This window comes from Dysidea avara, chromosome 11, assembly GCF_963678975.1.
Source record: "Dysidea avara chromosome 11, odDysAvar1.4, whole genome shotgun sequence".
In the NCBI taxonomy this organism is placed as follows: Eukaryota; Metazoa; Porifera; class Demospongiae; order Dictyoceratida; family Dysideidae; genus Dysidea; species Dysidea avara.
The window spans coordinates 1,478,686-1,492,150 of record NC_089282.1 but is presented as its reverse complement, the minus strand read 5'-3'; the positions used below and the strand labels follow the sequence as shown (position 1 = coordinate 1,492,150).

At 38.7% G+C, this 13,465-nt stretch overlaps 3 protein-coding genes across 3 annotated transcripts; 1 reads left to right on the top strand and 2 right to left on the bottom strand.

Annotated features, from left to right (window-relative positions):
- LOC136238608 (influenza virus NS1A-binding protein homolog) lies at nucleotides 1-3,327 on the top strand. Its single transcript, XM_066029172.1, has 5 exons — nucleotides 1-312; nucleotides 552-887; nucleotides 938-982; nucleotides 1,737-2,110; nucleotides 2,202-3,327. The coding sequence occupies exons 1-5, from the start codon at nucleotides 192-194 to the stop codon at nucleotides 3,159-3,161; spliced, it is 1,836 nt and encodes a 611-aa protein (XP_065885244.1). The 5' UTR covers nucleotides 1-191; the 3' UTR covers nucleotides 3,162-3,327.
- Nucleotides 3,328-3,640: 313 nt separating this feature from the next.
- Nucleotides 3,641-6,423, bottom strand: LOC136237549 (uncharacterized). The gene is made up of 3 exons (XM_066027733.1): nucleotides 5,244-6,423; nucleotides 5,099-5,188; nucleotides 3,641-4,768 (listed from the first exon to the last, which is right to left on the bottom strand). Exons 1-3 carry the CDS (start codon nucleotides 6,237-6,239, stop codon nucleotides 3,770-3,772), a joined length of 2,085 nt encoding a protein of 694 aa, XP_065883805.1. The 5' UTR covers nucleotides 6,240-6,423; the 3' UTR covers nucleotides 3,641-3,769.
- Nucleotides 6,424-6,674: 251 nt separating this feature from the next.
- On the bottom strand, nucleotides 6,675-12,988 carry LOC136237558 (acidic leucine-rich nuclear phosphoprotein 32 family member A-like). Its single transcript, XM_066027747.1, has 6 exons — nucleotides 12,853-12,988; nucleotides 12,657-12,800; nucleotides 12,474-12,593; nucleotides 11,970-12,147; nucleotides 9,369-9,430; nucleotides 6,675-6,924 (listed from the first exon to the last, which is right to left on the bottom strand). The coding sequence occupies exons 1-6, from the start codon at nucleotides 12,958-12,960 to the stop codon at nucleotides 6,748-6,750; spliced, it is 789 nt and encodes a 262-aa protein (XP_065883819.1). The 5' UTR covers nucleotides 12,961-12,988; the 3' UTR covers nucleotides 6,675-6,747.
- Nucleotides 12,989-13,465: the final 477 nt, after the last annotated feature.

Here is a 13,465-nt window from a genome sequence, read left to right as displayed (position 1 = left end):
ACTCAGGACGTGCATGACTAGTAAAATACGGCTTAGTGTTCGGCGTTTGGTATTCTATATATCCTATAATCGTGATAATAGTCGTGTCAGTGTAAGTGTGACGTGAAAAGCCAAAAAGTGGAACTCGGAGTGAAACTATAGTCAGGTTTCAGATTCATATATTATACTGCATAAACCGAACCCGTATTAAAATGCGCTTAGAAATGGATACATGGGAGGTAGTGGTTGCAGCGCCGACAGTGGTAATTGTGTTATTGTGTTTGATTTGGAGTTGCGGCGTGTTCAGCCGAGATGCAAGTCGTCCTCAAACAGGTAGATAAACATGCATGTGTTTCGCACGCTGTCTATTGCATGAAGGCCAACTCGGAGATGAAAGCTTGCAGCGAAGTGTATGAATGTGCCCATGTTGTTTACAATGATTTTTTTTTTTTTTTGTTTACAATGGTTTGGGGGTATGTCATGGTTGCGTTCAGGGGGAATCCAAGAAAAAGTCCCTTAATTGCATATCACTTAGTTGACACATTTCAGTTATTTATTTTTTTAACCAACAGTTCCAGAACATGTAAACAGAGAATATGACTTTGTTGATACTCATTCTCATGATCATGGCTATACTGAGGCTGCCCGTCATGCCCTCCAGAAGCATGCTAATCTCATCACTAATGTCAATGCTGGCGAGGTCTCTCCACAACTGTATAGCAACTGTTTGATCAGTGCTGAGACATTTTCGCTGATTAGTACTCTCAATGGTACCAACAGACACAAGATTCTAATTGTGTTTGATGACCTGCGTTCCAAGTTGGCACTGAATCCCTTAAATCTGCTCAAGTTTGTTGACATCCTCAGAGATTATGAAGAGTACGAGGAACTTGCTAATCACCTTCAAAGTATGTACATGGCTCACAAGTGTGTAGTTAATATATGGCACCTTTTGCAGGTACATTTCAGCACCAGTGTGCTGTAAAGAAACTACAAATACCAAGTGAGTATAGCAAACTGTGACCTCGTATATACTGGGGGTTTAAGCCAACTCTGGGTCACTATAGGGCTGTGACATAATGATTGACCCCCTATAGTCAAAGGCTTTGGGATAACAAATATTGTTGTAATGATGATGGTCAGTGGTGGTGGCAGTTAGCCCTACACATAGCAAAGGTTATGTAGGAACAAAGGATAAAACGTGTAGAAATATGCACTGACCAAATCCTAGCAGAAGTAATGAAGTTTCATGCTATCAACGATCAATAAGTGCATATAAGACTACAGGCAGCAACATACAATGTTATCTTATCTTTTATGAAGGATTGTACGCAATTCAATGCACTCCAGCTTAGCTACAAGAAAATTTTGAGGAATCAGTACAAATCTATCAACCATAATGTACCTTAATAAGCACTCTAAACTGTACCGTGTATACATTTAAGCACCGAGTGAAGCAATGCATTCAGTTCATGTTGTATACGGTATTCTCCAGGGTGGTGCTTATTCCAAAAAGGCACTTATAATACAAGACCACCAACCAACAACTTGACTAAGTCTTGTTGCATTCCTAAAATAAAATCACTTGCCATGTCCTGCTTTGAAGTCTCATAATGTGCACACAATCAAAGTGGATGAGATGTACTTGACACAAACAAAATGTTATCTAGGTGACCAACCTTAATTATTTCGACCCTGCTTGATTCACGTAATATGTGTATTGTAGTATCATGCATTATTTCATGGAATTCTTATAGGAGCAGATGGCCCTGCACGTGATACATCTAATGGAGAATGCAATGCAATTCTCTTCAAAGATCAGATTCCAGTAGGACAAGTGTTATTGGAGGTGAAATTCAACACATCCAAAGACCACGGACACTGCTTAAACCCAACTATGAAGAAATTTGCACAACACTGCAATATCAACAATTCGTTCTGCGGCTTACTTGTGGCTAAAGAGTCTACAACTGCAAATTTTCATGTTCCAACCAAATCTGTTTCTGCTGTTGAGCAGAAAATAATTGATTCTGAGCATGCTCTCACAAACATGCATATCTGTTATGTTAAAATATCTGGAAAGACAGTCTATGAATGTGAAACAGATTCTGATAGACCCAAGTCACATAAGGTACAAACTAGACAAAATTGTGTAGTGATAAACTACATTTGTTTCTAGATAATATATACCTTATCAGTTTCTGTTTCTCTTTATTCTGTAGAAATCTATGTCACCTTTACTCAATTGCGTCAATGCTGGTTTAGAATTTGAATTAGAGGCAGTTGGTCCTCATGGTGGTATTGACTGCCAATTTCATGGAGTACTGCAGGTCAAGATGAGCCGATCTGGAGCAGTTCTTTATGATGGCAAGATCTGTATCGGTGGTGGTACTACTGGTAGCCACAAACAAGATCTCTACAAAGTGATCACTTACCATCCTGACACACACCAGACATCGTGTATATCGACCCTGGTAAAATTCTTCTCGCTTGCTATAGTTAACGATCAGTTAACAATTGTTGGCGGCAGTTTAGAGAACACTACCAACAGTGACAAGATCTATAGTTGGGATGAAACAAATAACAAATGGAAGGAAACCTTCCCTCCTATGCCCACTCCTCGACGCTCTACCACTCCTGTTGTGTTTGAGAATTATCTGATTGTCCTTGGAGGAGCACAGACCACAGCAACTATAGTTGAAATTCTTGACCTGCAGTCTCGAAAGTGGTACACAGCTCCATCACTCCCTGAAAGGATGTACCATGTTCAAGCAGTGGTGACTGGAAATACATTGTACCTGTTAGGAGGTGCTGGCAACTCAGTATGGTCGTGCTCCTTACCAACACTGATCACTGCTGCAATGGGTGCTGTCAACAGCTTATTACAACTGTGGAAGAGACTAGCTAACTTGCCTTACAACTTCTCTGCTGCAGCATTGCTGGGGAAACACCTTCTAGCTATTGGCGGACATGATGAAGCAGCCACTAACACAACCGATTCAGTTCATTCTTACTCTCCTGAAGCAAATCGTTGGGAAAAAGTTGGCACTCTAAGAACTGGCAGACGTAACTGTGCTGCAGTAAAAACTTTGGATGAGAAGTTGTTTGTAGTGGGAGGGGCTGATTCACCTGCTTACAACAGTTACTGTGATAACGTTGAAGTGTTACATATCCAAAGATGATGTATGTATCCATATAATTTGTAATTTGAATTCTTAATTTTTTTATACACTTAATTGGATTTTTATTTTTTTTACCTGATTTTTGTATCAATTTGCTATAGTCCATTTTCCAAGTAATTATTGTGCATTTTTATTCATAGTCATAAATATTGTTGCAGTAATCCACTACCCAGCCAAAACCTATAATAATTCTAGCATATCATCAACACTCAAGTTGTGCATGGTGATGCTGATCTGAAGGTATTGCCCTCCTCCTTCACACTAAATTTAAATACTGTAATAGAGCAGTCAAATCATGCCTTGAGCCTTAATTAAACGTGTGATCTCAGAACTTATAAAATCTGAGAATTCTTTCTGGGGCATGTCCCAGACCCCCAATTAAGTTAACGATGATGTCTGTTGTATCCTTCAAACTCCATCATGTATTCCCCCCACTGTTGACCTGTTCTACCATTCCTGGGTGGATCCACATTAAAATGTTCAATATAAAAAATTCACAACATAATTATTTGCATATTATATCAATGCTAGCATTAAAAATAATACAAGTACTATGATACAGGTATACAACCAATAATAACAGCCACGTATAAAAATATTATTATGTATTAGTGTAGTAGCTGAACCTGGCCCAGCTCCACTGTAGTCAGACTGGATGATAGAGCATTAGCTACACTCCCTGCTTTAGTAAATCCTCCAATAGCTATAATAGCATTATCACTGACTGCTGCTACAGCTACATCAGTTCTAGCAGATGATAATGATGCCATGGTCCTCCATGATTTATCACACTCATCATACATCTTAATATCTGAGGTTGGTGTACCATTGTAATTCTGTCCTCCAACCGCCATGAGTGGGAAAGAATTGGAAACTAGAGCTGTACTCCAGTGAGGGGCAGAAGTTATTGTAGTCCATTTTGTCTTCTTTTTATTTGACTTGCTACTGTTTTTCTGTGGTTCATTCGTGATATTGGTGACTGGTATTTTATAGGATCCTGTATAGCGCTTCATAGCACTCCCTGCAGAGTAACCCACTATGACTAAATAATCATCAGCAATGATGGGAGTGAACGACCACATCGGCACTGGAAGATTAATTGATACCTTCCTCCAGTGAGAGTTCTCTATCCAGTTAAAAACTTCAATATCATCTTGTGCTACTGCTGTGTCATCTCCAGCCCTGCCCCCAGCTACGATAACATTCTCCAGGTGAGTAACAACTCCAGGGGTGCTTCTGGCTGAGAGAAGATCAGGGTAATAGGATGTCCAAGTTTGATTTGTCTCATCAAATGTTGAAACTTTATTAGTTCTCTGCATAGCAGTAGACAAGCATCCACCAATGAGAGCTAACTTGCAACCAATGATGTGAGGGATGCCGTGATGGTATCCTGATGGAGGAAGCTGATCCCAACGATCTGTGTTTATGTCATAAACAAATACTCGATGCATAGCATAGTCAACTGGACTAGTTCCACCAGCAATGTAGACTTTCTTGTTTTGTACTGTAGCAAATGCACGATACATTGGAGCAGGAAGATCAGCCAGTTGAGTCCATTTGATGTAATACCTACCAGTGATCAGTGCTGGTATTAATGGTGGTGCCTCCTAAGTACAATCGCATACAATTTGATTATTGCCAAGGAGATGCAACTATAACATTTACAAATACCAATATACTACAGTGGGCTTGCCACATAGTACGCACACATTGGGACCAATATACTATAGCTATGTTATACAAAATAACTTACAGACCTTAATGTTTTGTCATGTGTCCTCAGTCTGTTTTAACTACTGTATAAAATGTGCTTATTAAAAAAACTTTTGCACAATTTATTTTGCAAAAGTTTGCTAGTATAAATCACAGTGCAAGAGTTCATAATAATATTTTTATTATGAACTTTCTTGATTTAATCTTAGCACATAGTGACTTACTATTCTCAGTTTTGATGTATCTGTATCTCCTAAGGTTTCTTCACTAAGTTCAGTAACTCCATTAAGTAAGGGAACACTCCTTGTGGAGGACTGCAATTACAATACCTTATATAGAAATGTCAGTAATGGGACCAATAATGCTTACCAGCCTCAAGTGGTAATTCTCAGATTTCAACCTGCCTATTTCACTTCTCATCTGCTTGCTTTGTTGATGTAAAGTGATAGTATCTTGTATGGACTCCTTCATGTAAACAGCATCCTTGCTTACTTCAATCTTCTCACACACAGCCACTATGGGTGGCCTCACAGCAGGATCATCATCCAGACACTCCTCCACTAAAGATATTAACATTTCACCATCTTCTATCATCTTATCCAGGTGTTGTTGACGGCGCTCTACCTCAGATAAAGTTACCTTCTTTTTCAATATGGGGTCAAAGTGTACCTGTCTGATGGGTCTAGGCCACAGCTGATTAAACGTGTATAGGAGAATTCCACCAAATGAGAATACGTCCGTGGGAGGTCCATAAATCGGATCATCGCCTAAAGATTCTGGGGACTTGAGGTCAACAATTTCTGTGGTGTCAGCCATTATCATTCTATAATCAGCCATTAAAACTTTAGCCAATCCAATATCACTGATCTTCGCCACATGATGTGCCGTTAATAAGATGTTGCTTGGGGAGAGATCTCGATGGACAATGGGAGGGTCATGGTTGTGAAGGTAGCACAGACCAAGGGAGACATCATGGACAATTGAATATTTCATATGAAGAGGAATCTTCTCGTGTTTGTCCACCAGTGAGGTCAAGCTATCTGCCATCATCTCCATAACCATTACAGGTAGTCGCATCCTCTCCTGCACACTCCCCGCAGTAGCAGAAGGATAATAAATGCCTAGGAACTGTATGACGTTTGGGTGACGTAAGGTGCTACACTGGTAGCACTCCATTATGAACGATTCCACTGTTTGCTGTATTTCCACCTCGCCCAACCCTTCGACCAGAATGATCTCTTTGGCAGCACAGATCGTCCCGCAATATTTGACCGCGTAAATACTTCCATAAGACCCATGTCCCAACTCCTGTCTGTATACCTTAGTAACCCCCTTCAAAACAAGTCCCTGTAGATCAGTAGTCATGTTTGACTAATAGCTAGTTACCATAAGTATTCACGTGATGTGCATCGTAATACGTTAGGATATTGTCACGTGAGAATATTTACGTAAGGCTAGTGGTTTTACTCTAATAGAACATACGCTAACTGAATCTCCTCCTGAACACTTTAATTGAGCAGCCAGTTGTTTTCAGTGTATCAAGCCCATGGAAGTTTAAAGTTCTTGAAGGAATGTGACACTTTCCATTCTTGTAATAGCACTCTACTCAAATAAACTATGCAACATGCAAGTATCTATAGTCACATGTAGTAAATAAATGTTGCTCCCATCAACTTCTTAAGTATGGCTTGAATACTTGCTGGAAGGAAACAAGACCTGATTCTTACAATTGGTTGGTCATGTTGTTGTTTTTTTTTCAGTCCAAAGAGCAAGCAACAAGGCATGAACAAGGTCCCATCACACACTTATACCATATCATCATAATATTACACATACATTAGTTAAAGGTACAACTACAAGAGCTGAATAATCATCAGTCACTGCTGGACTCGTCTTCTTCTTGTGGGGGCATCAATCGACGCTTCTTTATCCCCGACGATGACTGGCCATGTTCATCATCTTCAGGATCCTCATCATCTGACGGCTCATCTTCTTCCTCATCAGCAGCCTCTCCATCAGGATCATAATCCTGTTCCGACTCATCTGAATCCTGCAGTGGATAGTAACAATATCATTTACACACCTTTGTGTGTAGTAACATAACTAACATTAGAAGTGTCCACATTACTGAAATGTCCTGATTACCAAAATGTCCTCATTAGTGAGGTGTCCTGATTTCAGGGGTCTAAATGTGCGTACTAAAGACAAGTGTCCTGATAGTCAAAGTGTCCTAATTAGTGAGGTGTAATAATTTCAGGTGTGTACACTAATACAAATGGGATCATGGACAAGTGTCCTGGTTATCAATGTGATGTTAGTGAGGTGTCCTGTTGTGCTAAAGTCCCAAATTTACACTTTTAGAAGTCGATACACCCTTTAATCAAGGACACCTCTTTACAATGGATTCCCCAATGGTATCTGTCTCAAAAGTGTTCCACTGGTATTATACCACAGTAAGATAAAATGCAACTGGATCTACAAAAACCAGACACAAACCAGACACAAACGGCACAAGCCTAAATTTGCAGTATAATACAATGAGTGAATGAAATGTTTTAAATGCTTCATTCTTAGTGAAGAGAGGGTCTAACAATAAAAACCTGGATATCATTTTATTCAAGAGGAGTTCAAAAATCTTTGGTTTCATTGCAAGGATATGCAAGTTGTGGGCATTTGTTTACGTCACATTAAAAAAAACGATAGTACACAAGCAATTTTAATTTTGCCTTCGTATGTTATTTTTAAGGAAAAACATACCCAGTAAATGATTCTCCTATTCATATGGTGTAAATTTCAAATCCTACTCTGTTTTACTATCCCTATACTTGTTGTACAAAGCAATGTTGCTACTTTGTAAGGCTGTGATCCCCACACATGAGGCTGAAACTTTGCCAGAGCTAAGTAGATTATAAATATTTAATAAACAGGAATTCAAAAAAAAATGCACGATTGTGTTGGGTTTCCACAGATCCGGTCACAAATACTTGACTACTTGCAGTTGTCTTTGTCTCAATAGATCTCTGTCACTGGGGAGATACAGTACAGTAGGAAGTCCAAATGTTTTATTAACTTGCAAATTTTTTGATGGCTGACTGAATTTTTATTTTTCAACTGAGCAGAGTTTTGTCTAAACCTTCTGTATTCTTTGTAACTTTGCAAAAAGATGTGTTGAGTTACGGAGAAATCGTTTGCGTATCACAAATTTCAATCATAGAATTTTATGCTGGAACAGCTTTGCAAAAATTTGGACCTTACAATGCATGGGTTGGAGTGTAATGGGCTTGTTTCTACTGGTTAATGCTGTATTTCGTATGTCACAAGCAGCTGTGAAAGTATAGTGATCTAAATAAGTTAGACTCATGAAATTTAGAAACCTGTAATAACACTCAGGTTTTGTATTGAAGTCTAACTGTTATGCAGTACCTAATAGCAAAATAATTGATGGTTAAGGGAGTAACAAAAACTCTATCCTTTCCAAGGTAAAACTGATAAATGACATATTTCTCCAATCTTTAAGGTACAGGTAAAGCTGATGAATGACTAACAATTCGTCACATTCTTACATGTAGTGGAGAGTCAATCATCTAAACTAACATGGAGGAAGGCATTTGTATAACTGAACAAACACCGTTTCTGTACAGTTCAGACTGTTCTATCACAAAATATGCACCTATCAATGTTAAGCTCCCACTCCCCAGTACAGGGAGGGCGGAGATCAAGTAGGGATCTGACAATTCCATGAAGCAAACTAGTAGCCCCCTGCAGCTACCTATAAATTGACACAAAACCATTGCCATTAGGTACAAAATGGAGATATAAAATTATTGCAGTGACAATTAAATGCCCCACACCTGGCAAATATTTTTAGTCCCCTATAATCCCACTGCTTAGCCCATACTGAAGGGTAGTGGAGTTTAATAGGCATATTACTCATTACCGTATACGCACAAATTTTCAAGGAATTTAGGATTTCACGGTTGCTTTCAGTGAAAGCAAGTGATCCTCAAAACTAAACCCACAAAATCTTGAAATTTGTCAACCCGCGAAAATTACATACTTCAAAAATTAATACACATACAGTATAATTAACAGACTTTTGTATGCCCATAGAGCAAACATGTGATACACACCCATAATCAAAATACCATATAATTTTGAGAGTAAAATTTTTGCAGATTGCCACCATCCAAAATTTCAAGGCAAAAACTTTTCACTTTATTATACATACACTAGCCCATTTTAATCAAGTTCTGCAGCTGCAAATTTTGATGGGAAATTTTCATCAGATAGCTACCTATCTGCAAAATTCCCTGTCAAAAATGCTATTTGACATTCCATCATTTGTTGCACTACCCACTAGGACCCGCATTTAAGGCATTCAGATAATTGACGTTTTGTATAATCAATGTTTGGATACTAAAGACTTTGTTGACGTTTTGTATAATCAATGTTTGGATACTAAAGACTTTGCACAGCACAAATGAAACTGCTTACCCCTAACTCTTTCTGCAGGTAAGACAGACCCGGCTCGTCATCTTCATCATCCTTGTCATCGTCTACAGCAAGTAAACATGTTATGATTGCATAACTTTAAAATGGGGTGCTTATTTCTTTGAGGTATTAATGAGTGATGGTCCCATTTGTACTCGGGTTAAACTTCTTGGTCAAGTAATCTAGTTTCTCCATTTTCTTAGGTAACCTAAAGGCTGCAGCACAAGCTGCTATCAGACCTTCAGTGCTGGTCACTGAAATGCTTGGATAAACAGGTAGGCAGGCACTTTGCACACAAATAATGAGTGACACACTGAGCAAAACCCGACTAGTTTGCAAACTTTTTGCATTGAAATACAAACATGTGCTACATAAAAAATTTACTCAAACTGTAATTACTTTAGTGAAGACTCAAATTGATATAACTTATAATGTACTATATCATATTCGTCTGTTCGTGAAAGCACCAATCAGCAAATGTTAGTTACTGTATAGAGAGAAACGTTGGCAGGGATAAACTTTGGCGAATAGCAAGCTAAATTGCATTCGGCAAAATAAACTTTGCCAAATTCAAGCTCAATCTATAGGTATGAAGATGCTCATCTCAGGCGCTACAAGTAATTGGTGGGTTAAATTTTGGCGAATTTGGAAATCGCCAAATTCACCTAATTAAGTTTTCCTCCGCCAAAGTTTCCCTCTATACGGTATATATTTTTGTTTACATTGCAGTAAAACGTAACATTATTGTTGTTACTACTAATCTTGAATAGCCTTCTTGCTTGTAAGCATGCACAGGTATAGACCAAAACCTATACCTTGATGGATTCGCAATATATTTACAAATACCACCTCTGTAGACTGTTGCACTCGTGACTTACAATCAATCAAACAAGTGCCTGTAACTTATTCTTTAGTTTAGCTGCACACACAATTGCAAATCGACTGTTTCGCTGTTCCGACTCTCTATCAAAGAGAAAAGGCTGAAATTTTAACTCTAGACAACAAAGAATACATCAGATTTTCAATTAACAGGTCACATATTTTTACAAGAGCCAGTTTGTACAGGTGATCTCAGCCTGTTAGATAGGTATTTAAATGTACTAGTGCTGAGTATTCTTTTGATGTGTTTCTATAACAACAGATTTTTACACTGAGTGATTAACACACGTTTTGAAATTCTAGCAATTCTCATTTCCAGAGTTGGTGTCCGTTGACAAATGGAGCTGGAAACAACCATGTTCTTTAAGGAGCAAAACTAATAACGGTCCATTTCTACTTTTCACTAAAGAAGGGGTTAGTTAACCTTCTCACCTCCACAACCGCCATATGGCAGTTTCGATATACAAATGCCCGTAGCACCACATTCTAAATGCTATGCAACTTCAGTTGAGCGTCTTAGTAGCCCCTATGCTTATCCTGTAGTGGGCACACCCGTAAGTGAACAATAGGGATAACCGGTCTCTCGTGCATTATCGTGCAATTAGATGATGCAATCGTGTACTTTCGGAATGTCAATAACAAGCATTGCAGATGATTCTTCAAAGTGATAATGGCACTACTATTAAATAGAAACAGTAAGGAGAAGGTTGGAATGGCATGTTACTACTTTCGTATGCCTCGAAACAGTGACCTCGTGCCTGAATGTGCATGCGCACTAGCGAAAACCAGAGATAATCGCTTCAACTGAAACAGGTTAGCGATGTATATAAACAGTGCTAGCCTGTAAAGTTGTGAAATTTCACGTTTGGTTTCACTCAGATCAATTTTTGCACTTTAAAGTTGTATAATAGTTTTGTGGTTACTCTTGTGTACACAGCACTTGATAATCAAATTCCTTGTTCTATAGCGAGTAATTTGATATATAGTTGGATTATATGATATGGTGTGTAAGTTACAGCAGTTTAGAAGCAGTAGATTGGAGCCTCTACAAATTTGGCAGTGAGGGGGTTAATTAAAGATCATGGTGACCCCCAGCTCCATTCATCAAGGCTTGGCCAACTCTGGAAATGAGATTGTTACAATTTCAAAAACCTGACCCCTTTCTGAATGTGTACAAACACTCAGTTTTAAATTACTTTCTTTGTTTTTTGGCTGTTGTAATAGGGTGATTACTTTATTAGAAGGTGGGCCTCAGGCGACTAGCCTATGCAATATTTCAAGGAGCATGGTCTTTCAAGGGATCCCTACTATACAACACTACCATACTATATAACGTCATGAGTTGATACAACACATTCCATGACTGTTACCTCACACATGACAACTTGAATGTTACTATACTACAGGTGTGTGACAATATTTAAGCAAAAATGACATAGTGTTGCAGCTAAGTGCCATTTTCTAAATGTCAACTTGCAAAGGTCTCAGAAACTATTTGCCTAGGCATAATTGGGCAGGGATTTCAGTGGAATTAGGAAGTAAATAGATGGCAACATCTTTGTAAACAATATCTGCCACAGAAAAGTGGACACAAACCTACAAATGCAAATTCCGTCAATGAAATACTTTCTGAACACACTTACACTCACACCCCTATATAGATTGGTCCAAAGGCTTCAGGTTAGAGGGACTATAAAATCCCTCTAACATATTCCAGACACATACCGTCGTAATCTTCCTCGTCATCTTCATCACTGGACTCTTGGGCCTCCTTTCCCTCTCGGTCCATACCATCCAACAAGTGAAGGTTGGGCAGTAACTGAAACACTTGATCTCTATACTCCAACTGGTTGGTGACTGGACAACCAAACAGGTCCACATTCCTCAACTTCTCCAATTTAGCCTAACACAACAAAGGATGCTATTGAATGTGTAGTGTGACCTTATAAGGTATAGGTAGTACAGTAGAAAACATGCATCAAATGATATAATCTTGAAATTCAGAAAAATAGTTCTTTTCGGCTTTGCCCTTATATGCACTGACAATACAATCATCCCCAGCATACAGCAGGATAGAAAAGTATCTTAAACAACAGTAGCAGCCACTACCAGGACATTAAGCCTAGTACCTTCATACTAGTACTGCAAGGTATAGAGACTATCTGTAATTAAACTAAGTTCCTCATTACAAATTTCCCCAGGCTTGTTTGCCACACCCACTCCACTCACCAATGGCTTCAACTGGTCCACAGATGATATCCTGTTTCCTACCAAACTCAGTGTGTTGATGAGGGGGCAACCATGAAGGTGATCCAGCCCTTCTGATAACTTGTTATCTCCTAGTTCAAGCTGTAAAACAAATTCACGTGTGTAATAATAGAACTAGTCTGTACAGGGTGGTCGCTAGCTTACTTGTTCTAGCTTGCCAAGTTTTGGAAATTTTTCTAGTGATGTTAGTCCAACGTTTACCATAGATAGCTTGACTAAATTGCTGAACTCATCCGTCAGTCCAGCGATGGCGCTCGTTCTAACATTGTCCAAAGTTAATTCGGCAATCTACGGGAATGTGTATTTCGTGAATGGGCCCGCAGTTCATTATAGAGTTTACCTCAGAAGGACTATTATCTCCTATTTCGTCTTTAATTTTTGCCTCCATGCCGTGCCGCCAAAATAGTAAGCGCTCAATATTTTCGCAAATAATTATGTAATAACGCATGCGCGTAAACAGCTGCAGGTGATAGCCTAAATAGTCTATTTCGAGGAGGAAATTTTCGCTGATTTCACGGTTTTGAGGATTACCAGCGAAAATTTTATCTTAGACCTCCATATAGTCTAATACATTTTGGGAGAGTATATATTTGCAAATCCGCGAAAAATTTATTTTTAGCAACATTGCAAAAATTTGCCCCTCGAATATTATACGGTATCTCAGTGTACAAAACTTCACAGCCATCATAATGCAAGCACTAATAACTATACATTTTCTCTGATGCATGATCAACGTTAGTCATGAAGTAGGTAAGCATAGTTATATATTTTGTGAACACACCAAAGAGTCTGAGGGCACAGTACATACACAGTGAAACTTCATATTAAAAACTCTCCACACAATAAAATCATTCATAAATAAGGACAAGGACTTTTGGTCTCCAGACTTCTATACATTTTTCTCTTTGTTATGTCCATTGTAGTTGCCTCAGTAGATCACAATGGGTATGACA

Excerpts from the sequence above, each read along its gene's own strand:
- LOC136237549 (XM_066027733.1), bottom strand. The coding sequence starts at position 6,239 with ATGACTACTGATCTACAGGGACTTGTTTTGAAGGGGGTTACTAAGGTA. Across the intron at positions 5,189-5,243 it reads AGAATTACCACTTGAGGCTG|TCCTCCACAAGGAGTGTTCC; the intron begins GTAAGCATTATT and ends TTGTAATTGCAG. Across the intron at positions 4,769-5,098 it reads ATACATCAAAACTGAGAATA|GAGGCACCACCATTAATACC; the intron begins GTAAGTCACTAT and ends GATTGTACTTAG.
- LOC136238608 (XM_066029172.1), top strand. The coding sequence starts at position 192 with ATGCGCTTAGAAATGGATACATGGGAGGTAGTGGTTGCAGCGCCGACA. Across the intron at positions 313-551 it reads TGCAAGTCGTCCTCAAACAG|TTCCAGAACATGTAAACAGA; the intron begins GTAGATAAACAT and ends TTTAACCAACAG. Across the intron at positions 983-1,736 it reads AAAGAAACTACAAATACCAA|GAGCAGATGGCCCTGCACGT; the intron begins GTGAGTATAGCA and ends GAATTCTTATAG.
- LOC136237558 (XM_066027747.1), bottom strand. The coding sequence starts at position 12,960 with ATGCGTTATTACATAATTATTTGCGAAAATATTGAGCGCTTACTATTT. Across the intron at positions 12,148-12,473 it reads TGGACCAGTTGAAGCCATTG|GCTAAATTGGAGAAGTTGAG; the intron begins GTGAGTGGAGTG and ends TTGTTGTGTTAG. Across the intron at positions 6,925-9,368 it reads ACCTGCAGAAAGAGTTAGGG|GATTCAGATGAGTCGGAACA; the intron begins GTAAGCAGTTTC and ends TATCCACTGCAG.